Below are 23,705 nucleotides of genomic sequence, written 5' to 3'. Positions count from 1 at the left end.
CTCTCAGAAATTTACTCAGGCAAGTTTTGAAAAGTGTCTATGAAGTTTTGTAAATATGCTCATTAATTTGAAACTCAGTACAAATAGACATCACAAGTATTGCATTTTATTGTGTTGTGCTCGTTTTTCATCTATTGATTCTTCCTGTTTAGATAGAATGACACTTTTTTACAGATGGAGTGTGACGGGGTAATATGGAATATACTACGAGTATTATTTGAGTTGGGCTAGAATATTTCTTCAAGATGGAAAGTTTAATAAGATAGAAGAGAAATGGTCTTCTAAAAATAATTTATGTCCTGTTCTCTGTGGGACACCTTGGCTGTTTTGGGGCAGAATAGCAAGATTGAATTTGTGACTTGTAAATAGACTATTACACCAAAAACACAAACTAGAGAGCACGTAGTGCCAAAATTTATTGGTCGACGAAGCGTTGATATAGAATAACAAGTGTTTTTTTCGTTCCTTACTTCTGTGTTATGAACTGATGCATTCAGAAAAACCCACTTCTATATTCGAAATCATGTAAATTACCTGCGCCGATATAGAGATCATGAAAAAGATAAGAAGTGTAAAAAATGATCAGACTAATTGCGTGTATTTATAAACTTTTTTTTTTTTTCACTGTTCCCAAAGTGAATCCGTTCCAAATAAAGGAGTCCGATACATACATGCTTTGCATATTTTGCATGATAAAAAAAAGTAGTCGGCGACGAAATTGTTTCAAATAACTTTAATCATTAGAGAAATCCGCTTCAAACAGAATGACATTCAATCGTAGTGGCACCTTATTATGGAGTCTAATGATTTCCCAAACAATTATGCATAACAACCAAGTCCTGGATAAAATACATTTGATCAAAAAACAAAATTTTATGTATTTTTACTTATAAAATAATATTAAAAGTACCAAACTGTCGTAGCTAAAAAGTTTTGTTCAATTTTTGAGAAAAAATATCGAAAATTGAGTTTTTCAACTAAATGCGGAAAAACAAGAAGACTTAAATACATACCTAAAAAACTCATAGTTTTCTTAAACGATGAGTAGGTTTGGCAATTCGATGGTCTTCATAGACCGAAATATACAAGCTCAAATGAGTTTTCTATAACACTTACTGTCTGTTATAAAACAAAAACAAGTGGAAACGATAACAAAGTAAACGTGAGAAAATTCCATCGTCAGAAGAATTTTTTTTTCAAATGGTTTATATATGAGATAAAAAAAATTAACTGTATTGTGTAACGCTAAAAAAAATATTGATTCATATGTATCACCAATTATAAAATGAATACCACAAGTAACATTATAAATTATTATACATATACTGTATATATAGAAACATTTATTTTTTATCACGCTAATTGTCGTTGAAACTGGTAATGAATACAAATAGACAGGAATTTAAAATAATGACTGGTTTAATTTGATTTTGGGTTATAGTTCCTAAAAGTTGACATATATATATATAATAATCATCAAAATGAATTGACTATCAATTAGAACCATTTTCTGTAGTTTCAGTTCATTAACACAAAACAAAAGCTATTTCTTTCCAATGTTAAAAAAAATCGTAGGTACTTTGTAGTTGTTTAAAAAAAAAACTGAAAACAGACATACACACATATATTATTTCGCATATATAAATAACCATAAGAGTCACCGAATGTTTCCTTATTCATATTGTTTCATTCAGTATCCAACAAATGCTTTAGACTTTTCAAACATGTACATAATGACAAGATCACTAGTTTTAGACAAAGCAGCACAGAGAAGCACAAAAGGTCAATTTGTCCAATAATGAGCATACTTATGTACTCCTATAACGATAATGTATCTAGAAATGAGTCCACACAAGTTCGGATATCATGTGCTTATGTGAAAAAAACTTATTTGAAATTTCAACGACTCAAGGCTGCAAATAGGGGTATTCAATCCTACACACAGATTTTTTTTTTCATTTCTTTGATTATTGAGCAGATGATAATCGAAGTTATTTAACGAGGATCTTGATAAATTGCGAGCAGTGAGGTCTGTACTTGAAAACCAGTCTATATTTATCATTCTACAGTTCACGATATGTTATTTTACATGGATTACGAAGCTCTTAATTTTCCTTCTGGTGGTCCCCCGTTACTCAGTTTAAGCTTTAGGTTGTTACGGATGTTATTGATACATAAGAAAACGGTGCATTTGTTTTCTGTTCGAAGGACACTCGGTCTCTGATAGCAGAGATCAATCATCGAACATAAAATAAGATTTTGGCTCCGTGGACGAAGGGATTGGAGGAAGAAAAGCGCTGCACCAAAATCTGTTCGAAAATTCCTCGTTGATTAAGGGAAACAAAAGGAATAAAAAAAAACATTAACACACGCGATAACTAACCAGATTCCTCAGAATAGATTCTAAACAGAGAGCCAATTCTAATTTTTTTTGCCGGTTAACGTCTGTTGCATCTTCTCACGTTCATGACTTATTTTTTTCACACTGAAGTTTATCAACTCATAGAGCTGAAGGGTTTCACATTTTCCGAAAGTTTATAAATAAGAATTAATTTTGGAGAACAGCAATCACAGTATGGCACGGAAAGAAATCAGGAGACATAGAGCTGCTAAAGTCCGGAACATGGTCACCGCACACGAATTTGCAGCTACAGCTATAAAAGTAAACACAAAAAGAAAAAAAAAATCAGAAACAAAACTTGTATGACAAAACATCGACGTGAATCTAATAACCATTCTGATAAAAAGAAAAAGTGTTTCAACCTCAGTATTGTTTTATTATTTATGTGATGAAAAGTTTTTTTATGAAACTTGATTAGATATCACAAAAATATTTGTTTGCTACTATTCTGTGAAAAATTTTATTTTTTACGGAATATTTTCTATGGAAAAACATTGTTTGTTCAAAGCATGATTAAAATCAAATTTCAAAATTAGCTTTTGATACTCGATCGTAACTTGTAGAGTGGAGCTATATGATAATAAAAAAATAATTAGACTTCACCTTCAACAATAAGCAGTTTTTCATCCGAAACCGTCTGAAACGATGGTGCATCGGCTGAGATTTCGCATTTGTAGGTTCCAGATGTCGTAACGTCTACATCAGTAATATACACAGTTCCATTGGACGATCTGGTTAACTGTAAAGTTACAGAAATCATAGGAAGTTACCTCAACAAAACTAAACCATTTACCGCATGAATAAATTTATTTTACAAACCATAAAGATACGTTTCGAGACTTAAAAAAACACATTTATTATTAATCTATTTACGCTTGCGCAATTATGAACATTATAATGCAATTTCGAATCGCAAATAACATTAATCTTTTTTTTAATATTGAATGTAATTTGTGTGTTTCCGAAAGTATTTCAAAAAATTGTCTTGTCTTATAACGGAAATGGAGGAACTTTTAACCACAATAACTTGTTACCGAAGTACATAAAAGAGAAAAAGGACAAATTGTATTTTTTCACAACCCTTGGCAAATTCAACATTTCAACTTGTGAATGAAAAACAAAAGCTAATGATTCTTCTTTTTTTTAATCTCCGATGAAGTTTAAAATATATCCATACGTGGGTACATATCGAACATGTCGAGTGAAAAAAATAATGAAGTTTATCCAACGTCTGCAAATGTTTGCTAATTTTTATTTGTTTCAGCTTAGACGATCTTACTTTATTAAAATTTATAAATTGTGTATTGTCTGCTTCCGAAATCATTTTCTGTTCTTCCTAAGTTCTTTCTGTGTTATTAAAATACAGTATTTTAGCGTTTCGGGTTATTTGCTTTATATTTCATAAAGTGTCTCGTTTAATTCACTTATTCTTTAGATATTTATCAACTTAAATAAACTACGATAACTTGCGTGATAATATTTCTCGTTTTCTAGCACCCTCGCGATCAGCTAAATAACTAGTATTGTTTAAGAGGAAAAAAAATTCATTTTGTTCCGCTCATTGTGAGATCTACCAGAAATTATTCTTTGGCCTTATTACAGAAGCGGAGAATCAAATTCGTGAATTTTTTTTGTTATTGCCCATTAAGAAATAATTCTCTTCTCGAACTCATTTGATATTCAATCGATATCGTTATCACCGTCATCATCAGTGATAATGATAAGCATGTCTTATGAAGGTGAAAGAAGTCGCAAAGGCGAAGAAGTATGAAGGACAAAAAAGAAAGAGAAATAGTCAATAGGGATATGAATCAAAAACGCTGTGATATTTACTGTAATTTTCGTTATCGAAAACAGAAGCGATGGATGGCGTCAAGAATTTTTGACTTTTCATCGTCGCGAATATTTTGTTTCGTTTTTTTTTCTGTTCCGTTTTGGATTTTTATTTTCGTTTTTTTATTTTCGGCTGAATATTTGTGTTTACGGAATCGGAAAAAAGAAGGAAAAGGATCAGATCCCTGATTTGGAAGATATCGGAGAGGATTTTTTTGGTTCCTCTGTCGGGATTCCGATCGTTAATTATTTGTGTACTACGTCAGCTTCAATCGCAGCTGCTTTCAAGGAGATTTTTCCCCCTAGGAAAAGTTTTTTTCCCGGGAATTCGTGTACAAATATTTATTATTGGATAACGGAATGATTTTTACCCCGCGTTTTTTTTCTTTTTGTCTGTTTTTTCGCTATTTTTTTCTTTCCATTTGATACCTCGAATTGAACATATACTGACATGGCAGACTGATTGCTTTTCTATGTCTCGCTGATGTCATTTAATTTTTTCCCGAGCTTACGTTATTCGTGTCGTGGCCCTCGAACCCCTTCCTCCATCGTTTTTTGTTTTCTTTACTTTTTTTCTTTCCATCATTATTTTAGCTTTCTTGCTTTTTACCGAGCACTTGCTAACATATTTCTTTTTTTTTGCTATTAGGTAAGTCACATTTCTTTTGCTCGCAATTGTTTATTTTTATTGAAATAGAGTACGTTTCCGAAAAAAATATTTCTTTTGTAAATACAATGAGAAGAATCATATATAAAAATCAAATGAGAAAAAGAAAACGCTAGTCGAACTTGAAGTGAAACACGTTATTAGACAAAATTTATTTTGTTTCATAATTAAATCTTTATTTTCCTAAGTGTCCCCGATGAACAAACGAGATGAAAAGTGCCGCTTACTTTCTTTCAAGCATCGAGCGTTCATTTTTATACTTTAAAATATGAAAATTGCAAGCTGGTGACATTAAAAAGTTTACCGTTTGTTTTTTACTTTAAAATGGGAATAAATACAAGTTGGTAACATTAAAACCAGTTACAGTGATAGAAAACTCGTGGTATTGAGAAATATGTGCTAAAACTAGCATATTAAAAACTGGTTGATCAGAAATTGTCACAATAAAACCACACACTTACATCTATGTCAAGTCCTTGAAGCGGAAAGAATTGATTAGGTGGCTTGTCACTTGGAACGTAACGGAAAAACTCGAGATCATCCCGATACCACTTGATGGAATACAGCGTATCATCCTCTAGATCAAATATGCAGCTTAGCATCGTCTCTTGACCAGTGAAAACCATCTGAGGAACCTCCAGAGCCATAAGACGTAATGATGATGCAGCTGTGATGAATAAATATAAATTAATTTTATGTTCAGTACTGATTAATTGCAACAATTAAATTTTTTTTAAATATCCCACGCATTCTCTCTCTGAAACTATTTCAAACTAAAAAAAATGATTAAAAAAAGAGAATATTCACTCACGAGAAGCATATTTGCTAACACGATTTATTTTTGATCTTACAAAAAAAATCCTTCAAATCTTAGGAATAGTATTTTTTTCAATATACATCGGCCAGTTTTAAATTTCCGATTTGCAACTTCGAGTTTCCCCATCACGAGGATTTTGATGACTCGAGGGTTGATTTCAAAGAAAAAGTTTTTGAGGAAAATTTGTTCTGTGCAAAACATCCTCACTGACAACCGCTCGTGTATTAAGTAAAGTTATTTTAATATAGGTATATGAATCACAAGGACATATAATCAATACGGTCAATTTTTCACTTGTCATGAAAGTAGTTCAGCATAATGCGAAAGAGGAGCCTTATCGCGCGTCATTGGAAGGGAAGACCATTAAGTCGCGCGAGAGGCCATCCGAAGTCGAACATGAATAGGAGCCATCCCTTTCCACCTTCGAATAATCGATGAACCACTCACAATGACAATCGCGTATCTTTCTCTCCTTTTAAACTCAAACATATAACTTGGAGGTAAATCGGGAGGGAAAAGGAAATAAAAAAAATAAAAAAATCCAACACGTCTTCGAAAAGCTGAAAGTATCGGTAATATTTAATGCGAGTATTGATACCTGATTAAATGGTACTATTACTCTTATCGTCTTTTAAAAGTTTGCTCTGTCTAACGAGATAGCACTTCTTAATGCAGCGACAGGTTTACCAATAACTGAAGCCAACCAGAAAGAAAAGAGAAGCTGATTTTTGTTCAATTTCTGTCAGTTGCGATATTATGATATCCGCGCAAGTTCAACAATGAAAATTACTTACTAAAAAACGCAAAAAATTGAGTGAATTAGTCACATTTGCAAGTGTAAGTACATACATGTACTATACAAATAATATGCAAGTTCAGGTATCAATTGAAGCAGTGTGAGGTACGACCAGGTATCAATAGCTAGCAATAGGTACCAACTAAGCACAACGCGCTCTTCAAGCGCTCAACTGCAAGTAAAGCGCATTGTAGGAACATTTTGGCAACACACTGAGAAAATTATTGGTGTTAAAGTTCATTGACAATTTTTCCCCAGCCACAGGCATCACAATAGTATCGGGAAGATGAGGAACATGGTATGTTTTCACTTCGATTTGAACATCAATAATAATACGTATAACACGGTATCGAGGTAAAATTGAAAAAGACGGGGCCTGTTTACATGATACATTATCACTTTTACCGGGTATTATACATAAAAGCCAAGTGTCGTTAGCAAAATTTGATGAATACTTGAAATTTATCGCCTTTATCTGTGATTCTGCATAATACCCTAGGTGGCAAATTTGATAAATATGAAAAAAACTTCAAATGAGTCTAGTATGAGTGGTGAATACAGTCAGATCCCGATATAATGATAACAAATTTCACGATCGTACCCCGACATAATGTTATGCATAACCACCGTAAAAGTGATTAATTTAGGGAAATTTATTAAATTTACGAACGACGCTTGAATACAGTGCATAATCGTCAGTAAAAGTGATTAATTTAAGGAAATTTATCAAATTTACCAAAATTCTCGGTGATTATACGCAATAACCGGTTCTTATGTATAATGTAACCTGATTTATCGCATTTATCGTAACATATATATGTTTATACAAATACAAATAAGGCCACAACAGGCAAAATGACTAACGAGGTAGCTGAGAGAAAGATGGCAACAATAAATATGGATGTCATAATCTATTTCCAAAGTACAGCAACCCAATTAAAAATGTAATCATAAAAGTAAAAACTATATACAGGGTGTCCCATCAAGACTGCTCAAACCCTGCACAAACTCTGCACAGCCAGATTCCTCGCTGGGAATACATAAAAAGTGCCCAAAGAATTGTACGACCCATAGTTTTCGAGAAATCATTTGATCATTTTTGTCGCACCACGGTCATTTTCTGCACACGAGGGCTAATTAGAACGGGACCTACAATTTATTGCCAATTCCGAACGGCAGGCTTGTTTTTCATACTCATCGAGAGGTTGGTGCGCTAACCCCTCGATGGGGGACTCCCTGCGGTAGCAATTTTTGCTGCGGTCAAATCGCCGTTTTTTGTTGTACCCCTGTGTCAGGAAAGTTTTCTGACAAGGACGAACTGGGTATCGAACTCGCGACACCTCTAAACATCCTTTGGTACTTTAGACGAGCATCTTATCGACCGGGCTACCGCACCCGTTTTCGAGAAAAATGCGAAAGAAAAGTATGGCGTCATATCATGTGCAATAAAAAAACTTCATTGGGAACATGAGCATATTTGCATATGTTTACATAGGAAGATGTTCAAAATGTCCACCGCGCTCATCGAGGCATGCATGTCCGCGCCGTGGAATGGCTGACTGCACCAAAGACTGAAGATATATATAGACGACGATGATATATTCATAAGGAGTCATTCAAGTATTACGTCAGCATCGATGGGGCGTTTCCGGTTTGCTGACTTTTGATGCCAGGGGGGGGGGGGGTTTGGATGATGCTTACGTCATCAACCACCCTTTATGAAGATATGAAATATTCTTAATTTGCATCTTATTCGGTGCGCCAAAAACGGAAACAACCTCTCGATAGTTATTGGGCACCTGAACTAACATTCTCCCTAATGATAAGTCATCCCCTACAGAGCCACTTTAATGATCTCTAAATGTTTCACGGATCCTTCAAGTGCTCTGGAAATGTTTCCGGGCCGCTTAAGCGCTCTGGAACTGTGTCACGCATCACTCAAGTGATCTGTAATTATGCCACGGATCACTTAAGTAGTCCGGGAATGTTTCGCGGGTAACTTGAGTGATGTAAAACCGTACTGGGGACCCGCTTAAGTGCTCTAAAACTGTGCCACATGTCACTCAAGGGATCTCTAAATGTGCCACGGATCGGTTAAGTGTTCTGTAACTGTGTCGCGGGTTACTTAGATGATCTTTGAATGTGAAAGTGATCTTTGAGGCCTACTTCAGTGATCTGAAAATGTGGCACGAGCCACTTAAATGCTCTGGAATTGTGCCACGGGTAATTTAAGCGATTTGTAAATGTGCCGCTTATTTGATTTTTACAAAATTGGGTTTGAGGGGGCAAGCCATATCAGATAACCTTCAGGGCCACATTTGTCTGTGGGTCAAGGTTTTACCATATATGGCTGAAAGGGTGGGTCATAATGAATTTCTTAAAGAGAAATTGTGAGTTAATTGTGAGTGTTCAAATAGCATTGAAATTAACAGAAATCGATTATAATAACATATAAAAGTATTTTCTTTAGAAATTTAATTTTTTTTAAATATTTTTTTGCATTAAAAATTTTTTTTTTCGTCTGAGGGGAGGCGCACGAGATCCCTATGCCCCCCCCTCCCACGTACGTTTCTGATCCCACCAATATGCGTTAGGAGGAACGAGGCAGTGAGTTATGAGGAAATTTTGCTGACAAGGGGGGAAGGGGGTCAAAAATGGCCAAAAATTTGTTTACGTAATACTTGAACGGCCCCTAAAACTTGTCGAACGTGAAGAAAAGACAAGCAGTATCGTCGGGGGAAAAACAGGTTCTGTTCGCTATTACATTTGACGCGTTTTCGCAAAACCTAGTGATTTCGTGTTAACGCTAGGATGTTGCTGTAACGAAATTTGACTCGATCAAGTCGATGAAAACTTTCCCTTTTCCATTTATTTATCATTCATCCTAATTTCATTCATTCTTTTGTAAAATATTTAGGGAGAGAGAGAGAGTATCAGATTTAAAAAAAAATCAATTCTATAATATAAACAAATATTGAAAAACGAAATTGTTTTATTTTCCAAAAGGGATAATTCCTAATAATTTAAGACTTTTGAGTTTTGAAATCTTATTATATATATAACCTATCTCTGATATATACAGCCTATTTCATTTATATTTTTAAATATTCTCTTCTCATTCACTTTGTCCCTTTTAATTTCGAAAATTTATTTATACTTGGGGTTATTAAAACAGAAAAAAAAATATCTTTCCAGAACATTACAATTACTCAGAACATACATTAATTATGAGATATAATTATAATGCATCATATTATGTTATGTAATGTAACACATTCACACACTCATACCATATTCAGTCATGAAATAATATTCAAATAATAAGCAAAAGTTTCATTTCTAACATTCCTGTAAAATCTTTTATAACCTCATCACACAAAAATGTAAACACTTACATAATGTTTCAGGAATAAAATAAATTTTTCACACAAGAAAATTGCAAAACCTCATCATCAATAATTTTTCTAAATTATAAGAAATGAAATTTCGTGTGGAGTATATATGTAATAATTTAAAGAGTATGTGACATGTGTAACCTCTTTGCTCCAGAAGTATGCATATGTGAATATTAATTTTTTAAGGTATTAAATAGTTTTTAGAATGATTCTTTTTTCAAGTTAACATCTGTGGTACACATAGTGACTTCACGTCTTAACTCAGATGGTCCTAATAAAGATATTGACTCACAATTAATTAACTAATTAATTAATTTTATTGTTTGAGGACATTTTCACATAGAACAAATCAATCAATAAATAATTTTCTTTTCTGTAATAGTTTTATCTCAGGTGTGAAGAGGGGTAAAAATACTACTATTTTTAGAGGTAGTTATACATTTTTATGCAAAACTGCCATTGTCTAGAGGGTGGGGGTGAGTTTCCATTGCATTCTATTAAAATAAAATATTTGTCATAAATTCCTTCGGAAAAGCATATTTTCTTCAAGTTTAGCAAAACTCGAATCGGCAAAGCTCGCCAAATCTTGCGGAGACGTATATTTCAATTAAAACTTAATAAAACTCACTACTTCAATCATTTATTACCAAAAAATCTATTAAAACATTCAATAATGACTCATGACATTTGAATTTTACCAAACCTTGGAACTTTAATTGAATTAAATCCAAAATGAAATCGTTTTAAACTGAGACTACATCAGAAATCCATTGAATCGTCAATTTAATATTCCAATTTTTAATTTATAAGAAGGGGAATAAGCAAAAAAGTACTCAATTGTGAAAGGATACTGGTCCCCCTTTCCTAAACCATTCAGAACATCCGAAAGCTGCACAAATGTTGACCACTCTAATCAAAAATAAGACAGCACGTGTAGATCGTCATACGAACAGCCATAAGGAAAGCATTGCCAACGAGATTTCCTGACCAGCCTTTTGACCGGAGTCACGTGACTCCGATCCTTTCTTCACATTGTAACCCCTCGTGCTCTCTCTATACTACTATTATTACTCTATGGACTGCACACGTTGCAGCAGCGTGGTGCCCACCAAAGTACACGCAGCATGAAGACGAGCAACCAAGTGACTGTCTGTAGTAACTAGGTCTCGATAGACCAATTCCTTCAGATGGCCCCATAGGAAGAAATCCAAAAGTGTCAGGTCTGGCGATCATAGCGGCCATAAAACCGTAACCCCCCCCCCTCCCCCCCCGTCCAATCCAGCGTCCTGGGTATTCCATATCTAGCCAATCGCGTACAGGAGCGCTGAAATGCGACGGAGCTCCGTCATGCTGGAACCATAGGCCATGCATTGCCGCAAAGGGTATGTGATCTAGGAAATCGGTTAATACATCACTGACAAATACCAATTATGAATGCCCCGTGAGCCGTTCAGGCAAAGATATGGTCCAATCATGTGATTACTTAGTATGCCGGCGCACATATTTGCAGACCAGCGGATCTGATGTCTCTGAGAGTGGATTGAATGGGATTGGACTCTGACCACATATGGCTGTTCTGACTGCTGAAGACCCCACCACGTGTGAAGTATGCTTCATCCGACCACAAGATATGTGCAATGAAAGCATTATCGGCTTCATGTTGTTTCAATAGCCATTCACAAAAGTAAATGCTTCGGTGAAAGTCATCTGGATGGAAAACTTACGCGGTTGTGTAGCGAAATGGGTATATCCCTTCTGACCGTAATAGCCTGTGCACAATACTGCTACTCGCATTCAGCTCCCTGGATAGTGCACGTGGGCTCAACTCGGGAGTTTCTTACACCCGCCGAAGCATTGTTCCTTCCTGTGCTGGCGTAAGTCCGCCGTGGCTTCCAGTATTTCTCAGTCTGTCGTCTAATCTGCTGATGACTTTTGCATCGGGAGGACGGCGTGATGGATAGCAACGGGCATATTCCCCAGCAGTTCGTAAGGCATTAACCGAAGATGAAGCACATGTCGCGATATTCACGAACGGAATACATTATCACCATGCGAAGATTACCGGTAGCTACTAGATGAAGCCTTTTAAATGCGATTCAAACAACGGCTTGACGTCATTCCACGGCGCTCATGCACATGCTTTTCTTCGCATTTCTCTCAAAAACTATGGGTCGTACAGGAACAGTTCTTTGGACATTTTTTCATGTACTCCAAGCGAGGAATCTGACTGTGCAGAGTTTGGGTGATCTTGATGGGATAACCTGTATACGTGAGAAAATATAATACAGTGTGTTTCAAAAAGAATCATCCAATTAAAAAAAAAACCATAACCATCCAGCTTTTAATTCGTTTTGTTCGAATAATGTATAGGCAGAAAGAGGAAAGTCTTGAGTTTCACGCAGTTGCCTACAGGTAGCGAGCGCTCATGCTCTTCCTTCGGCCGCCACTTCAGTGTTTCTCAAGATAGTGACAGTTTCTGCACAACAGAAATCGTTTTGTGTTCTAACCTTCGCGAAGTGTGAGTCCGTAACAACTGTTCATCGTGATTTTCGTCAACAATATCCTAGTGTTGATCTTCCTATCGCTCAGAGCATTAGGCGATGGTATAAACAATTCTGAGAAACGGAATGTCTGTGTAAATGGCAATCTCCTGGCCGTTCCCGCATGTCTGACGAAAATGCGGAGCGCACCCGGCAGAGTTTCGCACGCAGGCCACAGAATTCCACTCGCAGTGGATGCAAACATTCTCGCAAAAGTTTGGGACGAATTTGACTACAATGCAGACATATGCCGTGCATTCCAAGGTGGCATATTGAGCTCCTTTAATTCGGTTTGTAAAAAAACTTGTAAATAATATTACATAAAACTATGTAATATAAAATTAATCTTAAGTGTCTATTGTTAACTAGCTCGTGCTAGTTAAATAGGAATAGAGAATAGAGGGAATATTTAAAATTATTATTTTCAGATATATTTAAAATTGATAGTTTGGGAGTATTTAAATTTGATTTTTGGATTTAACTATTTAGAACTGTAGGTCAGGCACCGATAGCAGGCGACAGTAACCGATATACTATAGTACAGCAAACAAATAATTGAACAATAGGAACGTAAATAAGAATGGTTGTTTATGGATGGTAGACATGTTTCTTGAGGGTTTAAAGTAAGCGGCGTCATGTCGATGGAAGAAGCTTTGTCCAAGCGGTGGGAACATAGTCCCAATTAAAAAAGAAATACAATCACAGGCCGATGTAAGTAGATGGGGCAATCGCCATTCATTAGGGAATGTTTTAGTTACCGTCACAAAGCATCTGGTCGGTTGTACTTCAGGGGTGCCCTAGGCAAAAGGGATCGTCCGAGGAGTGTTTTCTTGGAGAGAAAGCGGGGAATCGTAGAAAATAAAGGGGACCAACGAATGAATAGACAAATTTCAAGATTGAGAATAGATGACGGCCATTTAAGTAGAAATAGAATCTCTTTATTTAGGGGGTGCAATTAAAGTATAACAGAGGATCTGAAATGCCGAGTGTTAGTCATGGGAAGCTTCGATGTAGGTTAAAGGTTAGGCCATGGCCGTTGGGGTTCTCGGGGTCCTGAAGGGAGAGTCGCTTGGACAAAGAAATTAGGGATGGATCGGCAGTGGCCAATCTTATGAATAAACCTTCAAGAAACGAATAGAAACTTAGAGATGATGGGTAAATATCAAATCAAATTAAATGGGTGGAGTTTTCCAAGGGACGGGGGACGTCCGTAATGAAATCTAAAAGGGATGAGAAAATCTGGATACGGGGGAATTGAGAATTGGAGAGTTAGAAATGCAGTAACGAAACTAGACTGAAAAAGAGATGACTTGTGAAGACGAGAGTTGTAATCAGAGGAATCGTTTCTTGGCTGCGATGAGTGTCTAAGGGGCTAAAGCTAAAGACTCTAGAAGGGTCTCACCTGGTGAGTGATGCATGGATTATATTCTCTCTCCCATATGTGACATATAGTGTAGGTACTAGTAATTAATTGTTTTGGGGGCGAACTGAGATGTAATGGAAAATCACGGGTCATATAATGTTCAGGGCCAAGAACCTAATTGTTTTGGGGGCCAACCGAAGATTTTGTTAAGTATCCTTGAATGGAATATGTATTAATAATTTTTAATAAGGATGATGATATGGCATGAAAAATACAAGTTGCATTAATTCAATTAACTAGAGTGTAAATAAACTAATTAACTTCCAGCATCTCGTGTATGACTACTTTGTGTAAACTTTGCCTGGGTTATTATACTTTAAATATACACAACGCAATTTGAAATCATTGAACGGCATTCGCTTACGTACTTACGAGAACGGCCTCAAACCCGAACGGGCTAACACTATGTTCAAATACGTATCAATATTTTTCGTAATATACGTATTTCAAATCAGGTGATTCTTTTTGAAACACCCTGTATAATTCAGCACAAATAAAATTAGACTATTTTGTTCTTAAACATCCTTTTTCTAAGAGTCATTTCTAAAAATACAGCAACCCAATTAAAAATGCAATTATAAACAATATATATACATGATAAAATATTATACAATGTCCATAAAAAACAATTATGGTTGTCTTATCTAAGTAAGGATAACTTCTCGATTTACCCCAACATGTTTATTGAATTTATTTTTAAACGTGTCAATTGTGTTAGAATTTACTACCCCCGGGGTAAGCTATTCCATTTATTAGTAACTTATTAGAGAAAAATTCTCTGCAATATACCACAACCTAGAATTATTCCTTACCAATTGATACTGCTGTCCCCTTGTTAAAGCAGCGATTGAAAGAATATTAATAATTTATGGTCCATCCTATTCATCCAGTTTAAAATTTTAAACACTTCGATCATATCCCCTTTACAACTGTGTTCCTCTTATGTCTTCTTAAGATCTTCAAAAAATCTCTCTTCATAGCTCAAGCCTTGGGTGCCAACAAGGACACGCGTAGCTCTTCTCTGCACCCCTTCAACCAAGTACAATCCCTCTCTGTAGGCATGGTCTCCAACACCTTAAAACGTACTCCAGTCCAGGGCGAACTAAGTCTCAGAAGAAAAGAGCAAGAATGACTTTAGAAGAACGCGAAGAGTCTTTTATGAAAATGAAACCGAGTATTCTATACGCAAGATTGTGCGACCACCGCTGAACAATGTTCAGAAAACCTAACCCTTTCATCAATGAGAAATCCCAAATCGGTGATCATAGTTGCATCCGGGATAGTGACGCCATAAATATTCATTATAAATAAAATAAAATAAATTGAATACATAATATATATATGTATTTATAATTTATTAAACATTCATCTGATCCTAAAACAAAAACACTATTCCGTTTCGCAAGGATTCACGTGTGTAATTATTGGGCGGTCGATATATACATTAGAAATTAAAGAAATTAGATATTCCTTGTATATTCTAATCTTCAATTTCTAATGTATATGTTACGGTAAATGTGGTAAATTCAGTGTGTGATTATGCATACTCGCTACTTAATATGTGTAATCACCGACCGTTGTGGCCGGTTAGGGTTATTTTGCATAATTACCTATAAAACGCCGGCGATTTTGCATAATCACCGATTTCTCACATTTACCAAAAAATTTTTATTACAAAACTGATAAATCCCATGATTATGCATAATAACCGGTTATTATGAATAATAACTGACCATTTCAGAGTAAGTTTTTACAAATTTTGTTTATACACCGCAAATTAGGCGGAAAAGTGGAAGAATGGCTTTAGGAGAACGTGAAGAGACCAATTTGAAAATGAGACCAAGCATTGTATTCGCTTTTTTGACAACCGCTGAACAATGTTCAGAAAGCCTAAGCCGCTCGTCAATGAGAACTCCCGAATCGGTGATCCTAGTTGCATCCCGGATAGTTACACCATTAAACTTGTAACAGAAACGTGGGTTGTTTTAACCAAATGAGCGAAATTCAATTGTCAACGCTGAACGTCATGCTCCATTCATTTGTCCATGCTGCAACCCTGTTTAAGTGGGCCTGGAGCAACTCCCTATCGCTTTGATTCCCAGCTACCTCTATTTGCTTCACGTCATCTGCGAATTTGCGAACAATTCCATCGATACCTTGATCGAGGGACTTCACTTGTGACACCTGTCCGATCGGAGAATTTTCCCATTCGCAATAACACGTTCTGACCTATCTCTTAACCATGATTCTATCCAATTCAGAAAGTTGTCCCCAAGCCCGATCTCATGAAACCATTTCAAGAGTTTACCACGGTGGATTCGGTGGAATGCCTTGTGTAAATCAAGAAAAAAAGCACCTACATTTTTGCCCTTACCCAAAGCTTTAGTCACGTGATCATAGAAGCAAAGAAGGTTGGTTACACATGACTTCCCCTTTCTGAAACCATGCTGATTATCCGACAGTACATTATCCTCGTCTATCAATTTCACTAATTGCCTTTTGATAATAATTTCCAAGATTTTCGGGAGGGAGCTCGTCAAATTCACTGGACGATAATTGGATACAGCTTCTCTACTACCCTTTTTAACTATCGGAACCATATTAGCAAGCTTCCAATCCTTTGGAACGATACCCTCAGCAACACTACCCCTGCAAATCTGTGCGACTGTCCCAACAATTCATTAGAAAATTCCCTTAGAATCCTAGGATAGATATCATCTGGTCCTGGTGCTTTGCTTGCACATACATTTTTTAGAAGATTTAGGACCTCCTCATCTTTCACTTGAATATCGTTAAGGATTTTACTACCCCATGCAACACCCGTACATCGAATATCATTTGCTCTCTTAAAATCTGACGCGAAAAAGTCATTGAAAGCACTACACATGCTTACATCGCTCTCTACTCTAGAGCAATGTAATCTGCCAACCTAGATTCAACTTCTTTTTTAATATCCCTTATCGCTTTCTTTAACACCCTTCTTTTATCAGTAAACAATGACAGGTCGCTCCTCCACTTTTATACTCTCTGAATAATCTTTTCTTTTCAAGATAAAGATTAAATACACTATCCGTTGAAAGCACTACACATTACTCTCTACCGATTTACCCTCTTATCGAAAGGGGGGGGGGGCAACGTCCCCTTACATACATCATTGACGTACCTGAAAAATGACTTCGGGCCAGCGTCAATATTACCTGCCAACGTAGATTAAACCGTGATGCAAAATATATTCCAGCCTTTGCACTAAATTCTATCCATGGACTTACTACACCGACTGATTCCAATTGGTTCATGAAAATTCCCGCTATCCTTTGTCTCAACAGATCAAAGTTGACTTATACAAGGCAGTAAACAAGCCAGTTGTTAAAACCTTCAGATCAAAGTTGGTTCTGCGAAAACAAAGAACCATTCTTCTGTTCCATACTGTCCTCATCCTCATCGGGCACCCCTCTGATTCCTGCAAGATTATCTCTGATTGTGCTCGAAGCATGGCAGACCACTCTCAGTCTGTGGCCTACATATTCGTGAAGCGTGAATTTTCTTGAACATGTCTGGAATATAGTCTATCTCTGTTTGGTTTAGGATGGAATGGTCTGGGCTCTGTTGATTATTTTTCACTCCTGCTGCACAGTGAGATTAGCGGCGTATTTACGGGGGGGGGGGCTTAGTGGGCTATAGCCCCGGGAGGCAAATTCAAAAGGGTATCAAATTTGAGGGATGATTGGTCAAGAAAATTAGTAGGATAGAATGGTGGCAAAATTTATATAGACCACACGCAGTAAAACCTTAAATCCACCTCTGCCTACAGAACGACGGACTAGGGCAGTGAGTGATAAAACGGGTGCCCTAGAGAGTTTGGAAGCATGATTATTTGATCATTGTTGTCGCACCACGGTCATTTTCTGCACACGAGTGCTAGTTAGACCGGGACCTACAATTTTTTGCCAAGTCCGGATGGCAGCTTTTTTTTATACTCTCCGAGGGGTTGGTGTGCTAACCCCTCGATGTGGGACTCCCTGCGGTAGCAATGTGCTTTTGTGGGCATATCACTGTTTCTGTTGTGACCCTGTGTCAGGAAAGTTTCGGACAAAGACGAACCGGGTATCGAACTCGCAACACCTCTAAACACCCATTGGACACAGGACTGAAGCCCTATCAGCCCCACTCTTATGGGGGCCGTGCGAGAGACCAAAAACAGTAATCAAGTATGCATGTCCGAAACCCTTTGACCCTGGACAGTTACCATCATTTTTTGTTTTCCCATGCATTAAATTCACTATAAAATCTGCGCTTCAAATCCGAAATCTGTACTTTTTTTGCAATGACACGATCAAATTACTAAACCTTTTAAATTGAACTGTTCTGTATTGCTGATACGATGTTGACCTATATTTTGTATTCGTGCCAACCATTCGCACGGGTTTGGCCCCAAAAGCGAAATTAAATGATTGATTGAATGAATTCACTATAAAAAGTTTGTAGAAAGTCTGGCTTGGGGGGCGGGCTCACCTAAAATCCCAACCTAGGGGTCCTGCTCCCAGGATGTGGGGGTCATGCAAGCATGTGAGTGGACAAAAGTTACTAGAGATACAGGCGTAGTAACAAGGGTGGGGGTGAATCGTGTTTTTGCATAGGGAGGCGAATTGGGGGAATGAGTGGTCAAGAGAATCAGACTGGAATGAGAGAGGGCGACAAAATTCATGTAGTCCACAGGCAGCAAAACCATAAATGCACCTCTGAGTGAGATGCAGGGTTGAACATACGTTGGAGGCGCAGCAAGGGATATTAAGTTCAGCCTGGCGAGAGAATTCACAGGAACGCGTCTAAAGAATTTCTGATTCAATGGCATACAGAAGTTCTTATTGTAGATTCCAGGAGACTTTGGTAATGCTGATTTTTTTAAAGCTATTATAGTGATCCAAACAAACCCTTTTGTTTGCTCCATTATTAGGTATTATAAATATTATACAATTCCAATGAATTGTATGATAATTCTTCATGATTCTTCCGATTTCAAATTACGTGAGTGTAGAGATAGTTGTTTTCACATTTTTATGAGAAACTAAAACGAATTTGTACACAGAGCAACATTATTTTTATAACTTGATACATACTTACAAGCGAAAAATTTGCAGATAATTATTTGAATTTTTTATCGCATCATAAAAAAAATCACCGCAATCAATCTAGTGCTAATTTTTGCATACTTCCTGAAAGTAGTTTATCCGTTTATAAACAAAATATTATTTTTTATAATAAACATTTTATTTTACTAAAAAATCGTAAACGGAGCATCACCAAACAAGGAAAAAATGCGCAAATTTTTCAGCAGCAAAAAAGACGTTAAGTTATTGAACATGATAAGAAATAAAAATAAAACAAGTGCCTATAGGCAATCATCTACGGCAACGTTATTATCTTGAACATGAATAAGAATTAAGCACATTTCCTTCTTTGATTGAAAAATTGTTAATAAGAAACTGTTAATATATTCATGATGTTAAGCGCCTTTCTATTCCAGCAAATTTCGCAACTTCTAGCGAAAAATTTGCATTTTTATGAGCATATTAATTTCATTATGAACTTTTTTTATGTATGGTTAAAGATGTTTGTAAGGAAGAATAAAAAATATAAGTCTGAGAATTGAATTTTTTCGTCGTGTTGTACGTTTGAGCCTGTTGCTGAATGAGTCGCATTGCATTTAAGAGAATATCGTGACAGATGGTAGTTGGGAAATGGCGGGCGACCGTTAATCCCGATGTTTGAGATATTTCTATGAATTAAAAAATTACTTTCCCTTTCTTTTCATCTACATACATTCCTTTGAGATTGTGAAAAGAAACAAACGTTAACGCAATAAACAACACAAATATAATCATGTAAAATATATAGTATTTGCTTTGGTTAGACAAAATAGTTACAGAACTTATTTATTACACTGGTGTAAGAAATTAAGAGAATTTGCAAACTTGGTCGATTATCTCTAGAACTACTGTACCGATTTTAATGAAATTTGACATGTACATACATTGATACAATACAAAACAAATAACCATTCAATAATTGTAATACACACGCATGATCGTGCGTAACACTCGTTGGAGTCGGAAGGTATGAAGCAGCGGTAGCAGAATAAACAAAAAAATGGGTTAATAGATGGGTTAATAGGAGGTATGGTCCCCTCTTACAGATATACAGGTCTCGCAGCGGGATTTCATACTTGAAATAAGACAGTTTATCATTTCCTGTGGCAATTGGTCCCACTCGTTCAGCAACGCTGTTTTTATTCCCTGGTTGGTTCCCGGAGGGGAGTTGCGAGTTGCAATTGCCCTCCCCAGAGCGTCCCAGACATGCTCTATAGGGTTAAGGTCTGGAAATCTGGCTGGCCAATCCGTCCGGCGAATATCCTCACTCTAGAAAATCGTCGAGCAGAAGAGCTCTATGCTTATGTGGCCTCGCGTTATCGTCCATTAAAATGAACTCAAGGCCAACTGCACCCCTGAAAAGGCGAACATAGGGCTCCAAGACCTCATCCCTATACCTCACACCAGTCACAGTGCCTCTTTCAAAGACATGGAGAGGTGTGCGGCCATCCAACATGATGCCTGCCCAGACCATTAAACCTCCTCCGCCATAATGGTCGATTTCGCGGACATTGGAGGGTAGGTAGCGGGTCCCTGGTTCTCTCCATATGAACGTACGGCGAGAATCGGTGCTTAGGCTGAACCGGGACTCATCAGTGAAGAGAACGGTCGCCCATTGATCCATACTCCAATCTCTATGCTCTCTGCACCATGATAAACGGATTCTCCTGTCCGTAGAAGTGAGCGGGAGGCAAACAGCAGGTATTCTTGCAAACAACCCTCTCTCATGAAGTCTTTTGGAAACAGTCACCCTTGATGCACTCCGACAATACACTGGTTCCTGTGGCTGCATACAAGTCACGAGAGAGCTGAGAAGCTGTAGCACTCCTGTTACGCCTCGCTATAATCGACAAATGACGATCTTCTCTGGCCGTCGTGGCTCTTGGACGATCTTGCCCAGGCTTTCTCTCGATGGATCCGGTATCCTGGAACTGTTTCCATAAGTTACACACGACGCTGGGCGTTAAATTGAACTCTCTACAAATCTGGACTTGAGATTGGCCTGCTTCTAGCCTCCCCACAATTCGCCCCCTCATTCCATCATCTAAACGTCGGTGGTTACTCATTTTTACTGTTACAATTTGAAATTAACCGATTGCTGCAAAATAACTCCAAGAAATTCGCCGAGGTGTGTTAGCGAACGAAATGCGTCTTAACTTACGTGCACTTATAAAGCCTGTTTCTCTACTGGCTCCGCCTACACACACGTGTACGCTTACGTATTTGAAGTGCAAGATTTGCATTTTTGTCTAGAAGCAGTGGTTTTACATTCAGTTCAGTTCTTTTCGTGAAATTCGATAAAATATGCAAATTCTCTTAATTTATTTCACCAGTGTATTACTTTTTCAGTGTAAGTGCATTCCATGTCTTCTGGGTTATTGTAAATAAAAATAAAAACGTATATCAGCGGCTATTTTGTTGCATTACATTTTATTGACGACTGAATTTCCTTTACATAGTTTTTCGTAACAAGGTTATGCACGAGATTTGTGGCAATCATGTTTCCGGCGATTAGCATGACACATACCTCATCTTACGAGAAACGAGGGTTTTGTCACTTCGTGACTCGACATTTTTGGTTCCGAAATGAATAATAAAACGATGAGCGATTTCATTGTTAAGGCGTCGTAACACCTGAAAGGTAAGCATCAAATTCCAAGAATGACTGTAAACACTTAGTGGAACCTCCGCCAATATCTCGGTGCTTCCGCAATAATTAGCAAATGACTCGAATAGCAAAGAGTGCAGAGTTTAAGTCACTAAAAATACAGACTTACTGACAAATTGCTTTCCAGCATCTCGCGCAATCAAATGCATAATAAACGTACTAACTAAGAAATTATACGGTGGTATAATCGTTATAGGAAGGAAGTAATTTTCAGCTCGCTTCAGTAATAACACATCGAAGCGACTCGCATGGCGAATACGCAATGCTTAATACCACTGTTAAGCTCCTCAGTTTTCCAAGCAAAACGAGCCGTTTGCGTGCAAACTTCAAGTTGGTTACGAATGAATTCTATTTTTATTGTGTAATTGCACGGAGAAAAGTTTTTCGTAACATTTTCTCTCTTTCGTTCGAAGCACTTTTTTTTGTCTTCCGAAAGAACAACCTTAAATAAAAAAAACACCAAAGAAACAAGCCAATATTTCAAACAGTTTTGATAAGCATATGCTGTTATAAGTTTTTTTCAGCAATGAAATGTTATTTTTTGATCCTATTGTTTTTCTAGGTGAGTGTTTTGGCAGTGCATGCAACATCTTTTGATAAATGAGTCTTTCAAATGATTCTTTCAGAATATATTTTATTTTTCGGAGTTGTGTTGACCATTAGAGCGTCAAGTAATATTTTATATTTTTTCACATATGATAAGTAAAAAAAAACAGCTAATGACTCTGGTATTTAATAGATGACACAACAGAACCTAATCTATCTGTTTAAGATTTCAATTCTGAAATTTATGGAATTTTTATCGATTTTAGTGAATGGTACAAATAGGATGAAGAGGAATAGTACAAGTTCATATAGATCTAACATAAATTTCCTGTTAGAGACAATCCTAAACAATATTTGAAAAGAGAGATCTATCACGATATCTAATGAACCATTGTTCATTCGATGCCGTTAGTTGTAGATCCTGTGGATAGGGCCGGACGTGGTCATTTAGCGGTCCCGTACAAGAACAATTTTCAGCCCTCTTCAATGTTACGAGAGATGTAATCGGGGTTAGCCCCATAGATTCACTCGGTTTTGCTCTATACATCCACCGAAAGTATATTTAGGGAGCACGCTAAAAGTCTTGGAATTCGGATCCGTAAAAAAACCCTTTCCAGGGAGGTTTTTTTAGCAGGGATTTCTTAAAGGCTGGATAGGGTTTCTGGGTAGGAATTTCTGCCCGCCGCTCACAGGAATTTTTCACGATTTCCCGTTCCTGAAATCCCGAGAAACATTCCCAGGAAATTGGGGAAAATACTGTTGCAATAAAGTAATACTCGCAATGGGATGTAAAGAAATTTTCAAAAAATCAATGGGAAATGATTTGTTGCAAAATTAAGTAATTTTTTCACCATATCTAACTTAAGCAGTGTCGCATGCGCTGGGGTAGGATCACGCTCTGCGGATGACGTAAATTAGCGCGATTGCGGTAGTAAGCACGTGTAGCCATTAGTTGTCTGTTTCAAAGAGTATCGTGATGGCTGACTACACGTCTGCAGCGCGTGATTCCACCCCGTCGCGACAATGCTTACGTCAGATATGGGAGCGAACCCACGAACGCATTCAGCTATCAACTGACATCCACCTTTCGTCTCCTCTGAATTCAGTGCCTGCATGCGTTTTTCGCGATTTTACCCTCTCAACGTGATTTGCGACACAATGTTCCATTGCAATTTTTGTTCCTCTTGATGCCTACCAACAACCCTCTGAGTTTCTCGGTGCATTAACAGGACACCCTGTATACAAAGAGCTTCAAGCAAAAAAAAGTGTGGGATTAATTTTTATGACCGTGTTTGGGTCGAAACGCGAGAAATGAACGCAAGAGATAAAATCGGTAAAGAAATAACACTGCATTTCAAGTAGAAAGGGTTTGATAGATGTTCTCCTATATATATATATATATAAAGCACATATAGCATCATGATACGGGACAGTTCAGGACCGTCATTTCAACTTTTTCTGGGGGGGGGGGC

At 37.1% G+C, this 23,705-nt stretch overlaps 1 protein-coding gene across 3 annotated transcripts in view; it reads right to left on the bottom strand.

Annotated features, from left to right (window-relative positions):
• Positions 1 to 714: 714 nt before the first annotated feature.
• LOC149072109 (uncharacterized) overlaps positions 715 to 23,705 on the bottom strand; it is a 216,482-nt gene continuing 193,491 nt past the window's right edge. For 2 of the 3 annotated variants that reach the window (XM_089246740.1, XM_089246742.1), the window contains 3 exons: positions 5,363 to 5,568; positions 3,005 to 3,140; positions 725 to 2,654 (listed from right to left, as the gene is read on the bottom strand). In XM_089246740.1, the coding sequence (XP_089102866.1) occupies positions 2,569 to 2,654; positions 3,005 to 3,140; positions 5,363 to 5,568 (428 nt within the window). In that variant the 3' untranslated portion in view covers positions 725 to 2,568. Of the gene's footprint in view, positions 2,655 to 3,004; positions 3,141 to 5,362; positions 5,569 to 23,705 lie in introns of all 3 variants that reach the window. The other variant, XM_089246741.1, reaches the window with a different exon arrangement.

The sequence above is a fragment of the Pholcus phalangioides genome, unplaced genomic scaffold, assembly GCF_987345545.1.
Source record: "Pholcus phalangioides strain wild (caught in Gottingen) unplaced genomic scaffold, Ppha-v1.0 ptg000017l_1, whole genome shotgun sequence".
Classification (NCBI taxonomy): Eukaryota; Metazoa; Arthropoda; class Arachnida; order Araneae; family Pholcidae; genus Pholcus; species Pholcus phalangioides.
The sequence above is the reverse complement of the archived record's forward strand: the minus strand, read 5'-3'. Positions and strand labels throughout refer to the sequence as shown.